The 18,768-nt window shown below is 45.3% G+C and overlaps 3 protein-coding genes across 7 annotated transcripts in view; 1 reads left to right on the top strand and 2 right to left on the bottom strand.

Annotated features, from left to right (window-relative positions):
* LOC129754295 (poly(A) RNA polymerase, mitochondrial-like) lies at nt 1-4,118 on the bottom strand. The gene is made up of 3 exons (XM_055750263.1): nt 3,774-4,118; nt 1,368-3,710; nt 1-1,062 (listed from the first exon to the last, which is right to left on the bottom strand). Exons 1-2 carry the CDS (start codon nt 3,940-3,942, stop codon nt 1,963-1,965), a joined length of 1,917 nt encoding a protein of 638 aa, XP_055606238.1. The 5' UTR covers nt 3,943-4,118; the 3' UTR covers nt 1-1,062; nt 1,368-1,962.
* Nucleotides 4,119-6,447: 2,329 nt separating this feature from the next.
* On the top strand, nt 6,448-9,039 carry LOC129754732 (ESF1 homolog). Its single transcript, XM_055750947.1, has 2 exons — nt 6,448-7,380; nt 7,440-9,039. The coding sequence occupies exons 1-2, from the start codon at nt 6,574-6,576 to the stop codon at nt 8,988-8,990; spliced, it is 2,358 nt and encodes a 785-aa protein (XP_055606922.1). The 5' UTR covers nt 6,448-6,573; the 3' UTR covers nt 8,991-9,039.
* Nucleotides 9,040-12,442: 3,403 nt separating this feature from the next.
* Nucleotides 12,443-18,768, bottom strand: part of LOC129758650 (disheveled-associated activator of morphogenesis 1-like) — a 284,874-nt gene continuing 278,548 nt past the window's right edge. For all 5 annotated transcript variants that reach the window (XM_055756210.1, XM_055756213.1, XM_055756211.1 and 2 more), the window contains one exon: nt 12,443-15,411. In XM_055756210.1, coding sequence (XP_055612185.1) covers nt 15,022-15,411 — 390 coding nt within the window. In that variant the 3' untranslated portion in view covers nt 12,443-15,021. The remainder of the gene's footprint in view (nt 15,412-18,768) is intronic.

Here is an 18,768-nt window from a genome sequence, read left to right as displayed (position 1 = left end):
CAAATAATTTATTCAATTTCATCCTCAAAGCAAACCTCTGTCTTAACAAACAATTCATCGAGCGGATCTGGATCCTCTTCGTCGATTGCTGAGACTTCAAGACTTTCGGGAGCATCGATCGGAGCTTCATCGCCATCGTCCTTTACTTCATCCAACCGAGGCTGCTTAACCACCGGTGGTCCTCTCCGTTTGAACGCGTTGCACTTCTTCTCTAGCAGCTCCACTCGTCTATCCAACATTTCCACCAAATCACGAATCTGGGTAACGGTTCTCCGAAGCGCCCGTACTTCGTCGTCAAAATGATAACCGTCATCGATGATCTGTGGCGTCGTCGTCTCGGGGCTTTTTGCTTTCACAAGAGTTATAAAACGAGATGCCAAAGCCTCCGGCGGTTCATTTTCTATCAACGTATGCTGCATACGTGCAGGAGAGTTAAAGACATACGTGGCCCAATCCATAAAGGCGTCCGTCGTTGTCGGTCGCAGATTTGCTGAGTGAATCCGTTCCAAACGTTTAGCTATAGCTTGTAGTTTTTGAGTTTCTAGCTCTCCTAAAGATTTCGGCAGTCCTGCAGTTTCTTCTTTGTCCGGTTCCAACAGAACTCTGACAACAATGTCCCACGCAGACTTACTCACGATACCGTTTCCGTAGAGAAATATTTGCAAGACTATCACCCGACCGTCCCAACGGCTGAGCTGAATCCAATCCACCTGGTTGTAGGACAAATATCTCTTACCTTTGATATCTTTAAAGCTCACGAATCTATCCAGGTCATCCGTTGTCAGTGGTTTCTCGGAAAAGTAAGGGGTCTTTACGTCGGTGAAAAGAACTTCCTTCTTCACGTGGCACATGACCAACTCGAGCAGTTGATATTGAAAATCTTCAATCGAGTCCGATCGAACGACCCAATTGGCGGGTTCGATCGCTGCTTTTGATCCTTTGAAATTCACAGGGTTAATCTCGAATTCGTTGCTGATTACAGTGATATCTTCAGCTTTAGCTTTTTTCGATGATCCTGATTTTGAATTTCCCTCTCTGCCGCGGTTTAGTTCAGCCATGTCCCTAAAAGGGAAACGTTGATTAATGCGTTGATTCCCCATTGGATTATTTTTACGATCAACAAGTTTAGGGGTTTCAAATTATCTTTACATTCTGTTGTTTAGTTGGAATTATTCCAACTTTATTTCTCTAACTTCCACTCATTTTAACAAACAATGTTTCGTTTAAAAAGTTGATCTTAAATTTTCATTCGATTCAGCTTTCCGTTATCAATCATTGGCTTTAAGCGCATTTATTGTCAACAACTTGGGAAACTATATAGAATTTCTGAGCTAGATTAGTCAAACTGCTCTTCCTTATAAGCTTACCTGTGTACAGTCGCTGCTTTCACGATATGCGAAAATTGGGATCCTTTTCAATTTTCTATCATTTGACCTAATATTTGCGGTTAAGCACTGCTGCGGCCAAATCGAACCGTTTTGTTTTGATTTTGCGCTGTACTGACAACATTATGATGAAATTAGACACAGGAACTAGGGGTGCTCAAGTTCAAAAATAATACGCACTCGCTTCATGTTTTAAAGTTTTTAAGTGCAGTGTTTATGATTGTTTTTGTTGTCTGTGTAATGAACATTGAAAATGCAAGGGATCATCCTTAAATGTCTTACATGAATTGTGAAAAATCTTTTTAATTTTGAAAACAACATCTAAAACGTGCATGCTTGTTGCCCGTTTGTTTTACTGGAATCTTCTGAGGTTGTTTTCAACTTTACTTTTCAAATACGAAAGCCTGAGAAATGACAAAAAATATTTTATGCTGTTTCAGGCTCCATATTTAATTTATGCTTATATTTAATAATTTACATCTTAAAAAGAAGTGAAAACCAACAAAAAGTAAGGTTTAACAGTTTTTATTTTGTCCTACGCAATCGAAAAATAAAGCCAATGTCATCTAGCTAGCTATCACCGTCGTTTGGCGTTCCGCTTCATTTTCATAGGGCCCCCATTCGCAAAAGAACTAGGCGGTCCATTTTTCCCTCCGCCAAGTTTACTGATCTCCTCCCTGGTGCTTTTCTGTATGTGGGAAATTTGGCTCTTGACGGTTTGATTCTTGTACTCTACTGGGGCGCTATCGTTATCCCCACCCGCATCATCCAGTATATCCTTCACGTTGACCAATCGCTTGGTGAAGAACATTTGCGGCGTTATGCGGTCCTTGATTTTGTTACCAAACAAACTTATCAGGCCCCAATCTTCGCCACTGGTTCGGGTTGACTTTTCGTGAGTGTCCAGGAGCCACAGCGCGTTCCTAACCTGTATCCGGAAAAGTTCCGTTTCCTCCAGGTTTACATTTTTGCTCACGTTGAGAACCGTTTCCAGTGGGTTAACGATATACATTGGACTATGATCCGGTTTAAGGATGTGGGATCCGATGTTAAGACTAATAGCCCGTTGATTGAAATCGAAATGGGAATAGAACTCGAAAAACTGAAGCAGCAGTTCGTCTAGTGGGGTAGTATTTTTGGTACTGAAATTGAGTTTCTGAACGTCCCGCAGAAATGAGCAACTGATGTGATTCTCTGTAATTCGAAGATCCGTTTTTGATGCGCTCTGAATCAGCTTGTTAATGGGCGGAAGGATGGGTTCTTGCAGCTGTTGCAAGAAATACATAACTAACATTGTAAGGGAAAAGTTCGTTATCCAATAACCGGGAGCGTGATTTGTCAGTCCAACCGATTGTGCCCATCTTCGAACACAAAAAGTTAAAGGCTGAACACGTGGGTCAATTTGGCCGAACAGATACAATAGTTCCGACATATAGACACCAGTCATATTGTTCATCGTTAGATCGATTTCGAGATCTAAGTGCTCGTGGTGGTATTTGATTATAGGAACACGAGCCTTTAATATACGCCTAACACTGTTGACTCCAGGCAAAAACAGCTGCAAAACATCACCTATTGATTCCAGATATCGTTGAACTTGTGTTCGCTCATTAGAATTTGAAGCTTTTGTGTGGAAGACCAGTCGAGAGTTGCTGTTTTGGACTAAAGACGATTCCGAGTCTAGATCAAGGATAAGATCTAAATCACACCCCATCTTCCCAAATCCGTTAACGGATGAACCAAACGGGTATGCAACAGCCTGAGGAAACATCCCTTGGAGAGATGTTTCCATTTGTCGGACAGCCAAAAAGCGCAACCTTTTCCCCACGTCGTTCAGACATGTTGCCTGGTGAAGTATTTTAATCTGATCTTCGGCGTTCTCTGCCGACAGAAGCAGATTTCTCAGTTCCTTATCGTCTATAGTGCGGCTAGCATCGACATTGGTCAGCTTTGACTCGTTCGTAGATTTAGATTTTCCCGAAGCAACTTGTAGTTTCGCTCGTGGACCAGCTCTAAACCACAGAAATATCGATCTTGCCCTAACGCCTGGTTTTTCTTCGTTGAAAACCGCAGACCGTATGGCCGCATCAGCAGATTCCGGTTTCTCAAACTCGACCACGATGTAGTGACAGTCGGCCTCGTCATCCCCATAGCCGGAACAGGTTCCTCCTACCCGATAATGGTGGGAACTAGTCACCGTGCCAAACTGCGCACAATACGCGTCCAGTTCCGAAAACGATCGCTCTGAACTCACTTGGACTAGAATACTACGGCGAGCCTCAGATTTCCGACCGACCAGCATACTTTCGAAAGTATGAACTCCGCCTAAAAATATTAATTTCTTTTATCGTATACAATTGTTATGATAGGAAAGAAACTCAAACCTACCGTGAACACTTCTCATTTGTGCATTGCTGTTAAAACCGGGACATACTTGCTTGAATCCGGTTTGTGGGTGTTGCGCTGATAAGACCTTTCGCAGTGCCTGTAAATTCCCCACGCCAGCACCGATCCTGTGCTGATAACTTTGCCAACCCGCTAGGTATAGCCGATACATGGCTATATCTCATCAAAGTAAATTACACCGAAAATTTCTTAGAATGAAAGCTAGAACCACAAAAACTATGCCTGATTTGAAATGCACAAACGAAATGCAATTTTTTATGTTACATGATTCCCGGAACTGTCAGTAAATTTCGATGCGTGTGCGACCATCAGAGGAAAAGGCGATCGCGCCCGGGTTTGTTTACATTTTTTAATACGCATGCGAGGGGCTCTTCGATGTTCAATTTCGTAGACGCTGAGCAATGTGATACAATGAAGGTGATGAACAAACACCACACTATTACCACTGACCACACTGACATGACACTTAGAACAAAAATTCAACCATTTTCTGTCTAATTTTTTGTTGTCAGATTTTGCAGGTTCGCAATACCGGCGGCAGGTGGCGAACCTGAAAAATTTGACGAAAAATGCCCTGTAGGAAAAATAGTCCTGTTTAGCCCGATTTTATCGTAGAAATTGCGTGTTTTATTTTTAAAAGTTGGGTGGCATTACCTAACTGGGATAGCATTTCTGCAAATCGATCGATGCGCACTCTGGAATCGACATTGCGTACTGTTGGAAAAATGATCCAGAAAACGAAATCGAGTGTCCAGTCAGTATGGTCAGTGCTATTACAGAACTCGTTATTCAAAAAGTAAAAAGGTAAACAAATTTAAGCTTACGTCACATGCCAGGATGTTTATGTATCCTAGGCGAGAATCGTAAACAGCAGTTGGCAATGATTTTTTTTCGTTAGTTTTCGCTGTTGGTTGTTTGTTTGAAAATGCAACTGACGTAACGAATTGTCATGGTTACAATGTTTACCGAAAAAAACTTTTACTAATAGTGTTTTCGTTTATTGGCAGTGGCAACCTAGTTACCCACGAGTTTTGCCCTAACTGCTGTTATTATGTTCGGTTATTAATTCAGAAGTCCACTAGTTTTGCCCGAGATTTGAACCTCAAGCAGGCGCCCGCATAATCAAATATCATACACTTAATCGTTAATATTATTGGGTTCTGATTACATGAATAGTGACTATTTGAGTAATCGTCCCATAATCTTCTTATTTTTAACCAACTTTTCTATTTTTAATGTGTCTTCGCTTGAAATGATAAAAAAATATTTATGGAAGATACGAGTAATAATCCTTAAAACAAAACTTAAGATGCATCTGAGTGTTGTGTGTCTTCACTCAATTTGAAGCAAACAAACAAAATGGCGTGCGTGTTTCGGTTTTGTGGAAGTGAGCAGAATCATCCAGTACAGATATTTTACGTCCGGATGGTTTAACCGGATATCTAACCCGTTCCAAAGGGATCACAAACAAGGTTCTTTTCGCAACTTCAATTAGGTAAACGCAATTAGTACGGTTGCTGCCAATGCCGGGAGATAAAGCGAACGAAGAAAAATTCAAAAAAATGAATCAGAAGTGGCAAAACTTTGTAATTGAGTAAGTTTTTAACTATTTTATCGTGCATTAAATGTTTTAAATAGTGTGAAATATCTTTTTCAGGGCGTAACACTACAAGGCGCACCGCAAGCTGAAAGAACGGAAGATGATCCGGAATGGAATCGCAACGACTGGCACTTGTCCGGAAACGACTTCCCAAGATCCATTGGGAGCTAACACAGGTCATGCTCCACGACACGATGGTGCAGGCTAGTGCAGTCAATATCCCTCTGATCGGAAGCCTCAACAGCGCCGAGGAGAAACCCTAAAAAATTCCAAGCAGCAAACTTCGACTGCCAACGTTTGGAATCCAACCACCAAACAGCATCCGAGAACCTGTATCGAAAACAGCGATGCTCGGTGCGCCTGTTGTAAGTATCCAATGTTTATTCCTAACCCATTCACTCATTTTTTTTTTTGTTTTCGAAAAGCACTGGGGCCCGGAGAAAAACTACGGGCCGCCGCGGGTCTACTGATCATAACAATCTCAAACTGGGACGAAACTCCTGAATTTCTAAACCACCATACACCCCGTTGCACCCCGTAAAAGTTGTCAGTGTTGGGGGTAAGCATAAGGGTGAGTATAGCAACCATATATTTGCATCGTCCCGGGTAACGATTCTGTTTGTTTATTCAGAAAAAGTTTTGCCCCGCGCGAGTGGAGATAAACGAAAACGGCATAACACTTAGCACGGAATTTCCATCGCCACCTGCGATATGTATACAGGTTGCACGCTGAGCATGTGAAGTGCGAAGTTATGCGAAATGCAAATCCTACTTTTCTTTAACATAATCTTATAAACAAACGTATGCAAAAGTATTGTAAAGTAATTTCACATCTATCAAAAATATAAATCGACGCGTCGTAATGAGGCTATGTTTTTAGTTCGACTGTCGAATAACGTCAGTACCCAAAAATGGGTCAATCAGTTTTCAAGTTGTTAGCATCCGCGGTAATTGCATCCATTGAGGCACCCCTTGATTTGTGGAACAGTTCGGCAAAATGCGAGGCGCAACGAAAACATTCGGTAAAAAGGCGACCACGCTGGATTTGTTTTGTTTTGCTTGCACGGCACGGCATGCACGTTCAATTTTTTCTTGAATGAACGAAATTTGGTAGTTTTTCAACAGTCTCGCTTTTGTAACAAAATCAGATAAGTCTAAAAGTTTCTCTTGGTACGAGGTAAGATGGCCAAATCGAAAAAGGACAAACAGCTGAAAGCATACGGCACTCAAAAACAGCAACAATCTTCAAATGGCAAGGGACAGGCATCGTCGTCGTCGTCGTCCTCGCATATCTGGAACGATGCCCGTTTCGCGCACCTGGTCAACGATCCCCGCTTCAAGGGTATTCCGAAGGCGGAGAAAAAGGTCACTATCGACAAACGCTTCCAGTCGATGTTCAACGATGAGCGGTTCAATGTGAAGCACACGATCGACAAGTATGGTCGGAAGGTGAAACAAGGTGGCAGCGAGGAGTTGCGGAAGTATTATCAGGTGGAATCGAGTGAGGAAGGGTCCTCAACTGGTGAGGAAGAGGTTGAAGAGAAGAAGGTTAAACCTAAGCCTAAGAAACAGGTTGAGAAGAAACCTGCCGTTGCGGAAAAGAGTGATGAATCTTCCGGTGAAGATGAATCAGATTCGGATTCCGATTCCTTGGAGCTGGACGAGGAAGAAAAGGCATTTGCCATGTCGGATCAAGTCAAAAATCGTCTAAAGGATATGGAGGTGGATTATGCCCGTGGGGAGGCCGCTATAGCGTCGGACAGTTCCTCGGATGATGATGAAGATTCGGCGGGTGAAGGTGAGGGTGACGATGATGAGGTGTTCATAGAACATGTTTGGGGTGAGTTGGATGCGGATGCTGAAACTACGGACGAGTCCACGGCACGATTAGCTATTTGCAATCTAGATTGGGATCGTATCAGGGCCGTTGATATTATGGTTATGCTGAGCTCGTTTTTACCAAGAGGTTCCACAATTTTAAGCGTCACAGTAAGACCAACGACTTGTAGGTTATTGAATGAGGTTTTATTAATCGATTGGCTTTTTAGATATATCCATCGGAATTTGGCAAAGAGAGGATGCGCGAAGAAGAGGAACGGGGACCCCAGGAGCTGACTGGACGGGATCAGGCAATCGATGCACATTCGGACAGTGAAGAACCGAAAACGGAAGAAGAGCTAAAGGAGGCCCAAATGGAAAAGTTGCGAGAGTACCAGCTCAATCGTCTAAAGTACTACTACGCGGTGGTCCAATGTGATCGAGTCGAAACGGCCGATAAATTGTACAAAGAATGCGATGGAGTCGAGTATGAGAGTACGGCCAACAAATTGGATCTGCGTTTCATTCCAGACGATATGGAGTTCGAAGATGAACCTAAAGATCGCTGCATTGAGCTTCCTGAGATAGGGAAATACGAACCAAGAGTTTTTACCACGACAGCACTGAATCAGGCCAAGGTTGAGCTCACTTGGGATGAGAACGATGTGGAGCGAAAAGAGTTCAATGAAAAAATTCGTACCGGTAAGCTCAGTGAACTGACGGACATAGATTTGAAACGATACGTCGCTTGTAGCAGTAGCGAAGGTGAAGGTGAAGACGAGGAAAGGGAAATCGCTGAGCCAAGTTCGGAAGAGGAAAATTCGACAGACGAAGAAGATGAACCGGAAAGCCAAAAGCTCAGTAAGAAATCTAAGAAAGAGGACATGATTTCAAAGTACAGAGCCCTCCTAGGAGAAATCAAGGAGCAAGAGGAGCAGGATAAAACCGATAAAGTTGAAATGGAGTTCAGTTGGAAGGTAAACGGTAAAGAGACCGAGGAAGCTAGCGAAAATGATTCCGAATCGGATTCAGGCAAAAAGAAAGCCGATAATGCGAATCCGTTCGAAAAAATCCTGGAGAAAGCTAAAGAGAAAAAAAAGCGTCGGAAGGAGCTGAAGAAGAAAAAGAAACGAGGTGAGCTGGACGGCGACAAAGATCAGGAAGGAAGTGACTCCGAAGACGATTTACCGTACGGTGTGGACCTGAACGACCCCTACTTCGCCAGTGCCTTCGATGAAAAAGAGTTTGACCTCAAAAAGTCGAAAAAGAAAGATAAGAAAAACAAAAGCAAGGATGAGGACGAAGAAGACGAAGAGGAAGCGGCTAGAAAACGTGCAGAACTTGAACTGATCTTAGACGATGCCGATGACGATAAAAGTCACTTCAACCTAAAACAAATCCTAGAAAACGAAATCGACCTAAAGTCAGTCTCCAAATCAAAAAGAAAGCGAATCCTCAAAAAAACTAAAAAACAGATCGAAGAACAGAAGCAGCAGAAATCAGCAATCCAGGGTGGTGATGATTTTCAGCTTGACGTTGACGATAGTCGATTCAATGCTGTGTTTGAAAAACCGGAGTTCAACATCGATCCAACGAATCCGGCCTTCAAGAAGACGAAGGGAATGGAGAAGTTGATCGAAGAGAAGCTGAAAAAGCGACCCCTAACGAAGGAAGATCTTCCGATCGAATCGTCGGTTGGGCAGCAGGAGGCGAAGAAAGCGAAACGCGATGTCAGCACCAGTCTTTTGGTTAAAAGTATCAAAAGGAAGATAGGAAAGTAGGTGCGCGGTTGTGCTGAGCGGAAAAGTTCATTTTAATAAATAAGTTGAATTTAGGTATTGATACACTTTTTGGTTCCGAAAGCATTAGGTATATGTACCCTTATTATTTGTTGGTACATTTAGGGATTTAGGGTTTTTGTTTCTTTCAAATCTTAACATGTATTGCATATTCTCACGTTGGAGTTTTCAACAATTTATCATTAGTATTCGATCAGATTCGAATGTTGGCAATTTTATCGAAACTTGAAGAAGCTAAACTCAAGCTAAAACCTCAGAGATTCTCGATTCAGCTGTCCAGTAATCACTCGAAGAAGCTTCGAAACTCATAACAAGCTCAACCTCAACAGTACACCTAATTACAACAACGACCAAACCAAACGGTGAGATGCTTCACGACGATATGGGTAGATTGGCTATTGATTTCAATACATTTTCAGATTTCTTCGACAATAACCCCTACCATAGGTTGTAGAATTGATGAGAAAATGTCGGGAACAAAATCTTACATATTCTGCGACACTAACGCATGTTAAATGCTATAAGGAGTCGTATTCGAATTTCTTTCACAAGATCACATCGAAATTTGTTATCACGGAAATTAGATAGGTAATTACTGATTATCGGAACTGCTGATAGACAAGAAGGAGGAGTCGTCAGGACCCTGAGGAGTCGTCAGGACCCTGAGGAGTCGTCAGGACCCTGAGGAGTCGTCAGGACCCTGAGGAGTCGTCAGGACCCTGAGGAGTCGTCAGGACCCTGAGGAGTCGTCAGGACCCTGAGGAGTCGTCAGGACCCTGAGGAGTCGTCAGGACCCTGAGGAGTCGTCAGGACCCTGAGGAGTCGTCAGGACCCTGAGGAGTCGTCAGGACCCTGAGGAGTCGTCAGGACCCTGAGGAGTCGTCAGGACCCTGAGGAGTCGTCAGGACCCTGAGGAGTCGTCAGGACCCTGAGGAGTCGTCAGGACCCTGAGGAGTCGTCAGGACCCTGAGGAGTCGTCAGGACCCTGAGGAGTCGTCAGGACCCTGAGGAGTCGTCAGGACCCTGAGGAGTCGTCAGGACCCTGAGGAGTCGTCAGGACCCTGAGGAGTCGTCAGGACCCTGAGGAGTCGTCAGGACCCTGAGGAGTCGTCAGGACCCTGAGGAGTCGTCAGGACCCTGAGGAGTCGTCAGGACCCTGAGGAGTCGTCAGGACCCTGAGGAGTCGTCAGGACCCTGAGGAGTCGTCAGGACCCTGAGGAGTCGTCAGGACCCTGAGGAGTCGTCAGGACCCTGAGGAGTCGTCAGGACCCTGAGGAGTCGTCAGGACCCTGAGGAGTCGTCAGGACCCTGAGGAGTCGTCAGGACCCTGAGGAGTCGTCAGGACCCTGAGGAGTCGTCAGGACCCTGAGGAGTCGTCAGGACCCTGAGGAGTCGTCAGGACCCTGAGGAGTCGTCAGGACCCTGAGGAGTCGTCAGGACCCTGAGGAGTCGTCAGGACCCTGAGGAGTCGTCAGGACCCTGAGGAGTCGTCAGGACCCTGAGGAGTCGTCAGGACCCTGAGGAGTCGTCAGGACCCTGAGGAGTCGTCAGGACCCTGAGGAGTCGTCAGGACCCTGAGGAGTCGTCAGGACCCTGAGGAGTCGTCAGGACCCTGAGGAGTCGTCAGGACCCTGAGGAGTCGTCAGGACCCTGAGGAGTCGTCAGGACCCTGAGGAGTCGTCAGGACCCTGAGGAGTCGTCAGGACCCTGAGGAGTCGTCAGGACCCTGAGGAGTCGTCAGGACCCTGAGGAGTCGTCAGGACCCTGAGGAGTCGTCAGGACCCTGAGGAGTCGTCAGGACCCTGAGGAGTCGTCAGGACCCTGAGGAGTCGTCAGGACCCTGAGGAGTCGTCAGGACCCTGAGGAGTCGTCAGGACCCTGAGGAGTCGTCAGGACCCTGAGGAGTCGTCAGGACCCTGAGGAGTCGTCAGGACCCTGAGGAGTCGTCAGGACCCTGAGGAGTCGTCAGGACCCTGAGGAGTCGTCAGGACCCTGAGGAGTCGTCAGGACCCTGAGGAGTCGTCAGGACCCTGAGGAGTCGTCAGGACCCTGAGGAGTCGTCAGGACCCTGAGGAGTCGTCAGGACCCTGAGGAGTCGTCAGGACCCTGAGGAGTCGTCAGGACCCTGAGGAGTCGTCAGGACCCTGAGGAGTCGTCAGGACCCTGAGGAGTCGTCAGGACCCTGAGGAGTCGTCAGGACCCTGAGGAGTCGTCAGGACCCTGAGGAGTCGTCAGGACCCTGAGGAGTCGTCAGGACCCTGAGGAGTCGTCAGGACCCTGAGGAGTCGTCAGGACCCTGAGGAGTCGTCAGGACCCTGAGGAGTCGTCAGGACCCTGAGGAGTCGTCAGGACCCTGAGGAGTCGTCAGGACCCTGAGGAGTCGTCAGGACCCTGAGGAGTCGTCAGGACCCTGAGGAGTCGTCAGGACCCTGAGGAGTCGTCAGGACCCTGAGGAGTCGTCAGGACCCTGAGGAGTCGTCAGGACCCTGAGGAGTCGTCAGGACCCTGAGGAGTCGTCAGGACCCTGAGGAGTCGTCAGGACCCTGAGGAGTCGTCAGGACCCTGAGGAGTCGTCAGGACCCTGAGGAGTCGTCAGGACCCTGAGGAGTCGTCAGGACCCTGAGGAGTCGTCAGGACCCTGAGGAGTCGTCAGGACCCTGAGGAGTCGTCAGGACCCTGAGGAGTCGTCAGGACCCTGAGGAGTCGTCAGGACCCTGAGGAGTCGTCAGGACCCTGAGGAGTCGTCAGGACCCTGAGGAGTCGTCAGGACCCTGAGGAGTCGTCAGGACCCTGAGGAGTCGTCAGGACCCTGAGGAGTCGTCAGGACCCTGAGGAGTCGTCAGGACCCTGAGGAGTCGTCAGGACCCTGAGGAGTCGTCAGGACCCTGAGGAGTCGTCAGGACCCTGAGGAGTCGTCAGGACCCTGAGGAGTCGTCAGGACCCTGAGGAGTCGTCAGGACCCTGAGGAGTCGTCAGGACCCTGAGGAGTCGTCAGGACCCTGAGGAGTCGTCAGGACCCTGAGGAGTCGTCAGGACCCTGAGGAGTCGTCAGGACCCTGAGGAGTCGTCAGGACCCTGAGGAGTCGTCAGGACCCTGAGGAGTCGTCAGGACCCTGAGGAGTCGTCAGGACCCTGAGGAGTCGTCAGGACCCTGAGGAGTCGTCAGGACCCTGAGGAGTCGTCAGGACCCTGAGGAGTCGTCAGGACCCTGAGGAGTCGTCAGGACCCTGAGGAGTCGTCAGGCGCTTTCAGACAGCCCTAGATCAAGTCCGATTGAGCTGAAATTTAGCGCAGGTCAGTTTTTTGTGCCAATCTACAAAATGTTACGGCTGTATGGCTGCCTCCCAAGCCGAGGTGGGTTGCCATAAAAATTACAGCTCCACAAACAGGAATATTCTTCAAACCAGGTTCTCGAACAAATTATTGTAATCTACTTTTATTTTTCATCCTTCATCAATTGTATTGGACTTTTTCGATCATTCGTTTCTATTCGGTAGTTATTGTAAAATGGTATCATAGCAAATTTTGCGGGAGGTCGCACGCTTCCGCGCTTCAACGCGACACACTTTGCTGTGTGTATGATGAAAAAGTTCGATCACCTCAGCGTGCTTGTTGGCAGGTCACTCTAAAAGTCGTTGGTTGATGTTGTGGTTGTTGGCATTTTGTTCATTCTTTTTTTCAAACATCTATACTACCTTACCAGTGAGATTTGTTTGTTTGTTTGTTTTTTTTTTCTCTTGTTAAACTTAAAACATTTTACATTTTGGGTTAACTACTTGCTTGTTTTTCTAGTTTGTGCATTTGTGTTGGTTATCATTTTATTGTATCGGTTCGGGTTTTTTTTTCAAAAACAACAGTTATTGGAAAACCTTCCATTTTTTGCCAAAGCAACATTTAGAGTTCTGTTTTATAAGTTTTTTTTATCTGTTATGTAAAGTGGTTGTATTGTTTCATACTCTGGAATCGTTCTATGAGGGAAAAAGGGACGAACAAATGGAAGTCGCGACAACTGAAACTTGGTGGTCTCTTTCTCAAACTAAACGACTTCTTCGAATCTACTTCTTTTAAAACTTTTCAGCTGTTGCTCATATTTTACTTTGAGTTTAAAAATTTCCATTTTACTAGACTACCGTTTTACCTAGCGGGCGTAAATACTTTCTTAAAAACACGACTATCATTATCCCAATCTTTCCATCGATCTGTTGTGTGAGTGAGTGTATAATATATGTTTTAATATGTATATTTATTTTTGTATATCGATTATCGATTACTGAAAATTCTAGTGGCTGTGCATTTCGTGTATGTGGGTGATTATATACAGAAATTTAAAAAAATGTCCCGTTTTTCATATCGAATTAGTGCGTGAGTTTTGTGAATTTTCCGGCCAATTACGGTGGAAGACACCTTGCTAAAAAAAACCTATATCACTAATCACGAACTAGGTACTAATGAATGAAACCAATTGATAACCAACCGATCAATTGATTTATAGACAACAGAAATTTTGCACAAACTATTCCCTGTGGAGTAGCAGAAAGAATAACTCATTTAACATACATTGGTACGTAAAAGTAAAGATATGCTTGGGTTGGGGATTCGGGGAATTCCGATAAAAGCACTAGAAATGATATTACGAGGTTTTTCATAGGTAGTTGTTAGAATATGCTGTTAGCTGCTGCTATAACGCTACCGAGAGGTAAAAGGAGAAAGAACGTTAATGTTGAATAAATACAGATTTTGCTCTCTTTTTCCGAACGTGCGCGCGCGTTTCGAACAAACCTAAGATGCTAAGAGTAAGTCCTAGATTATACACATAACAGGTAGTAAAAACGGGGGACGAAAATTTTACAATTTCTACAATCAATCTCCGGGGTCTTCTCCGATTTCTGGTTATATGGATATGGTAACTAAGGAGAATACTTTCTGCGTTATGGTGATCATCGGCTTGACTTAGAAGTCGAAAATTGCAACATGTTAGTAGAACTAAGCCGAAGGCTTTGTAGGAAGTTGGCGATTAACGTCAGGGAAAGAAAAACAAAATCGAAAGCTTAAGCACAGGTCATCATTGAGTGAGAACCTGACTTAGGAAGTGACTTACGCTATTCCTTCTACAATAACAATAAAATTCCTATGATTGGTGGCGTTTCTGTTATCATCTGTTATATCTAATACCTACTACACAGTGCTCTTGACTACAATATTACGTGTAAAATTGCCCATATTTTGCCACCGAATAATCGAAGGGGGACAGTCTAAAGCGGGCCATAGACTACACAAATTGGCCTGTACAAATTCGATGATTCCGCGTCGATTGTTTGATCTATGCTCGCCCACACACTATACAAACTTATTTCACGCGAACACAAATGATTGCTGGCGAAAACAGCAATAGCAACAAAAAAAACCATCTCCACCCCGGCTGGGAGAATGTTTTGTACAAAATATTTCGATCCCGACCGATTTTACTCCAACCGTTTGGGCGCTCATTCAAGCAGTGCCATACACTATGCAAATCGTGCTCACAGCGACAAAATTTCATCGAATTTTATCGAATTTCATCGCATTTGTACAAATGTTGTGTAGTCTGTGGCCCGCTTAAAAGGGATAAATCTCATTCCAAAAAAAGCGACACTCGACACTCAGCGTGACGACATCTGGCGGTGGTGACCTGTTTAAAGTTGTCGATTTCTAACAGTCTGCCCAGAGATTCTCTTATAACCACAATTATTTTACGGTTTCATAATTTTCTATACATTCATTGGATTACTTTTTTCCAAATTCTTCAGAGATTATTTTGTTGTAAAGCGTTTCCTTACATTGCTACAATCACTTGTAAACGATCCAATTACTTTTCGGGTTTCACAATTTGAGCTTTACTCACAGTAAGATTTAAATTTTTGGTCTCTCTTAGCCAAACATTAACAAAATTTTTCGAAAAGAAAATTTTCCTAACCATACACTTGAAATTTCAGTACGTCATCGTTGGCTTGATTTCTTCCTCCCTCAGATCGATTCACTGATTCCGCCGGTTGTTGTTCCCACCAGTCACGACAACGGTCCGTTCCCGGCTGTCCTCTCGGCCCACGCTGTTCCGGCTCCTCGGTGGGGAAGTATTGCTTGTCCCATTGTTGTTGCTGGGGCTCAGCCGAGTTTTGCGCGATCGCTTGAATTTAGCCATATCCTCACCGAACACGTCTCCCGTCCGCAACGCACTGATTAGATCGTCAAACTCACCCTTGTTGTTGGGATCGTTGCCGCCGGATGAGCCACCGTCGTGGTTTCCGTTGCTTCCACCGCTACCGGTTCCGTTGGACGATTTCGAACCCTTGGTGAGGCCGAGATTCTTCGCAACCGAGTTCAGTAGACCCTCCTTCGATTTGCGCTCGATGGTCCGTTTCTTCAGCTGAAAGTTGAAAGAGGTTTTATGAGTTTTCAATTTTTAAGCCATTCCTTCTTTAAGGTTATTTGTCAAATCTCAAAATAACTGGAGAGTACAAGGGTGGTACTGGAGGATTTTGTAGTGAATCGATCGAAGGAAGAGTTCACCGACAATCAGATCGCTCTACTAAACAAAAGTCTGAAGTACGCGGTGTCGAGGAAACCAAGGATGGACCAGAAAATCATCGACGGCTATCAGGTCCAGTAGGCTGTCCCCGGCCCAGAAGGATTGCGCCAGAGCTGAAGTGGCAGATGTCTTGAGAAAGGGCATCAATGGAAAATCCAACGACGAGGAAATCCAGATCGCGAAAGAGTTTAAGAAAAAGGAGGTGTTCTACGTCAAGGCGGACAAGGGAAATTCGGTGGTCTTCATGGACAAAACGGATTAGTACTGGTTGATACAGGCCAAAATCGACGAAGGATCGTACCGAGTTCGAAGAGGACCCACTACCGGAGATGGTCAAGGATGTGGATGAAACGTTAATTTTTTTTTTGTTTCGATTATAGTCGTTTTACCATTTTTATGGCATTCGCGACTTTATCAACGTTGCAGTTGGCGGATCGTTATTGAAAAACTTATCCGGTACAACTGTGTTCGATGTTTACTCTTGGGCTCGAACTCGCGGACATCGGCTCAAGAGACAACAGACTTGCCAACTTACTTACTTACGAATCCCGACGTCCGACGCATGAAACGTTAAAGGACTGCGGGCTTATCTTGGGGTTTGCGCCAATCGTCTTGAAAGTGTCCACCCATATCGTCCCTAGAATCAAAGGTTTACCGAAGATTCACAAACCAGGGAATGAGATGAGGGAGATAAATAGCTAGAGGAGGCTGTATTTCCCCGGATCTGGAAGACTGCTTCAATTACTCCAATTCATAAAGCTGGAAACATACACTGAGCTGTAAATTATTGCGGAATATCGATTCTGAGCTGTTTTCCGAAAATTTTTGAGAGTCTCGCTCGTTTATGATGTGTTTGACAAAACTGTGCGATAGACAATCTCTGAAGATCAACATGGGTTCATGAAAAGAAGATCGACGACCACCAAAATCATGACGTACGTATCGAAATTAGTTGACAGGCTTGACAAACGTAAAAAAGGTGACGCCGTGTACGTAGATCTAAGTAAGGCTTTCGACAGGGTATCGCATGATTTGGCTGTTGCGGCGATTGGGGTTTCCTGATTGGCTCTGCAATTGGATAACCCCGCATCTCATAGGCCGGGGACCTGGGACCTCTGATATTTCTTCTCTTCATCAACGATTTCAATGCTACTCTTAAGTCAGAAAAACTGCTGTACGCCGACGACCTCAAAGTTTTCCGGACACAAAACGGCATGACTCCGAATATTACCAAATGTACTACCTGTGTGGATGCGATACACCCCTGCTGTGACATAAACATGACATCTTCAAACGCCTTCTGTTGTTGGGTTCCCCAAGTCCAAGTTTTCCCTGAACACGCTGCCCAAAGGGGGCTCGTTAACTCACTAAAATTGTTGATATGCGGACTTAAAAAGGCAGCCAGGCCCAGGAAACTGCGGAATTCAGAGCTTGTTGTCGGAGGGCGAAAGTTTTTTATATCTTTAATCTTCGCTTCATCCACATGGAAGCCATGCTCGTCCAGCTCATGTCCGAGGAACTTGATGCGAGTCCTCTCATATTCGCATTTGGCGCTATTAAGCGTCAGGTTATTTAAGCGCAAAATCTTAAGTACCCGGCAGGTGTTCGTTCTAAGTTGCTTGATAGAATCCGCAAAGATAAGCACGTCGTCAATGTAGGTTATGACATTCTTCTCATTCCCGAGGATGCGGGACATTTCCCTCTGGAATATTTCAGGAGCGCAATTGACCCCGAACATTAGCCGAGTGAAACGGTACATCCCGTTCTCCGTCAGAAAGGTGGTCAAATCTCGGGAGTCCTTACTTAATTCCAAGTGATAGTAAGCACTGGTAAGATCAAGCTTCGTGAATATCTTAGCACCATGCAACTTTATTTTCATTTCATTCACTAAGGGGAGTCGAAAATACTCCCTCTTTATATAGCTTTATTAGCCGACCGCATATTCACAAGCCTGAAGTCATTTTTGCCCTTCGGAACGGCAGACATACCGCTGATCCAGTTGGGTGCCCCAATGACTCGCTCAATGATCCCTTGATTTTCCATTTCCTGTAGTCGCCGTCTGGCATCTTCGCGGTATGCAGATGGTACATTATAGTAAGCATTTTTCTCAGGTGGTACGGACCGATCAATGCTAAATTTTACAATCACACCCGGCATCTTCGGGAAAATTTTCAAGTTACTAACATCGCAGTTGTTTACAGAAAGGCCTACCCTCAGCAGGTTCATTTCTCCAGCGGTTGATCGCCCAAGTAAAGATTGCCTACCCTCACTGACGACTAGGAAATCTGCTTGCACTATCGGTTTAGAACTTCCAATAACTTCAACAGTTGCTCGAAATGCACTTTCGATCAGCATAGGCTCACGGTTTGCGTATGCACGCAGCTCCTGAGTTATTACATCTTGCGTGATTTCAAGATGTGCCAAACCCTGCTGGTATTGTGTTTTAAAAATTTTCCAGTCCGAACCTCCGATTATGTTGGCATCGGCCCCGGAGTCGATCAGAAAACGAATAGGGCCCGATTTTCCCACCCGGCAGTTTACCAGAACGTCATCAAATGATATGGAGTTGACCTCTACACACTCAAATGAAACCTTTTATTTTTCATGGGAGGGAAAGGGAGATGTGTGGATGCGATACACCCCTGCTGTGACATAAACATGACATCGAACCCTGCAACATATTCCTCATACGACACACGCACACTAATGGACCAAACAGTCCACGAGAGTGACATTCGACCGAACTCGTCCTCTTTCGCATTTTAGACGCCGGACGGACCAGAAGTGCTTTTCTCACGGTAAGTTAAGCCGCAGCAGACAAAGGTGCTACCTGTACACTACCATCACGTTCGCTTGAAAACGAAGTCCCATCACTTTCGAGTACAAAACGCCAACGACTAACTTGAACCACACATCGGTCGTCCTTGGTATCACTTTAGACAACAAGCTCAACTTCTCCCAGCACATTTACACGACAGTAGCCAAAAGTTTCGCAGTTTTTTAGTGACTTCTACAGTCGGAAATCACTGTATTGTGCTCTTGTGCGTAGCATTCTCGAATTTGGAGTGCAAATTTGGGAACCATATCAGGCGGTCAATCGAAAAAATAGAGAGAGTACAACGATGCTTCGTCAGATACGCTCTACGCCTTGTAAACGACCTACCTTGAAACTACGCCCTTAAACTTCCGCCTTAC

Source organism: Uranotaenia lowii, chromosome 3 (genome assembly GCF_029784155.1).
Source record: "Uranotaenia lowii strain MFRU-FL chromosome 3, ASM2978415v1, whole genome shotgun sequence".
In the NCBI taxonomy this organism is placed as follows: domain Eukaryota; kingdom Metazoa; phylum Arthropoda; class Insecta; order Diptera; family Culicidae; genus Uranotaenia; species Uranotaenia lowii.
This window is presented reverse-complemented; position numbering and strand designations above follow the sequence as displayed.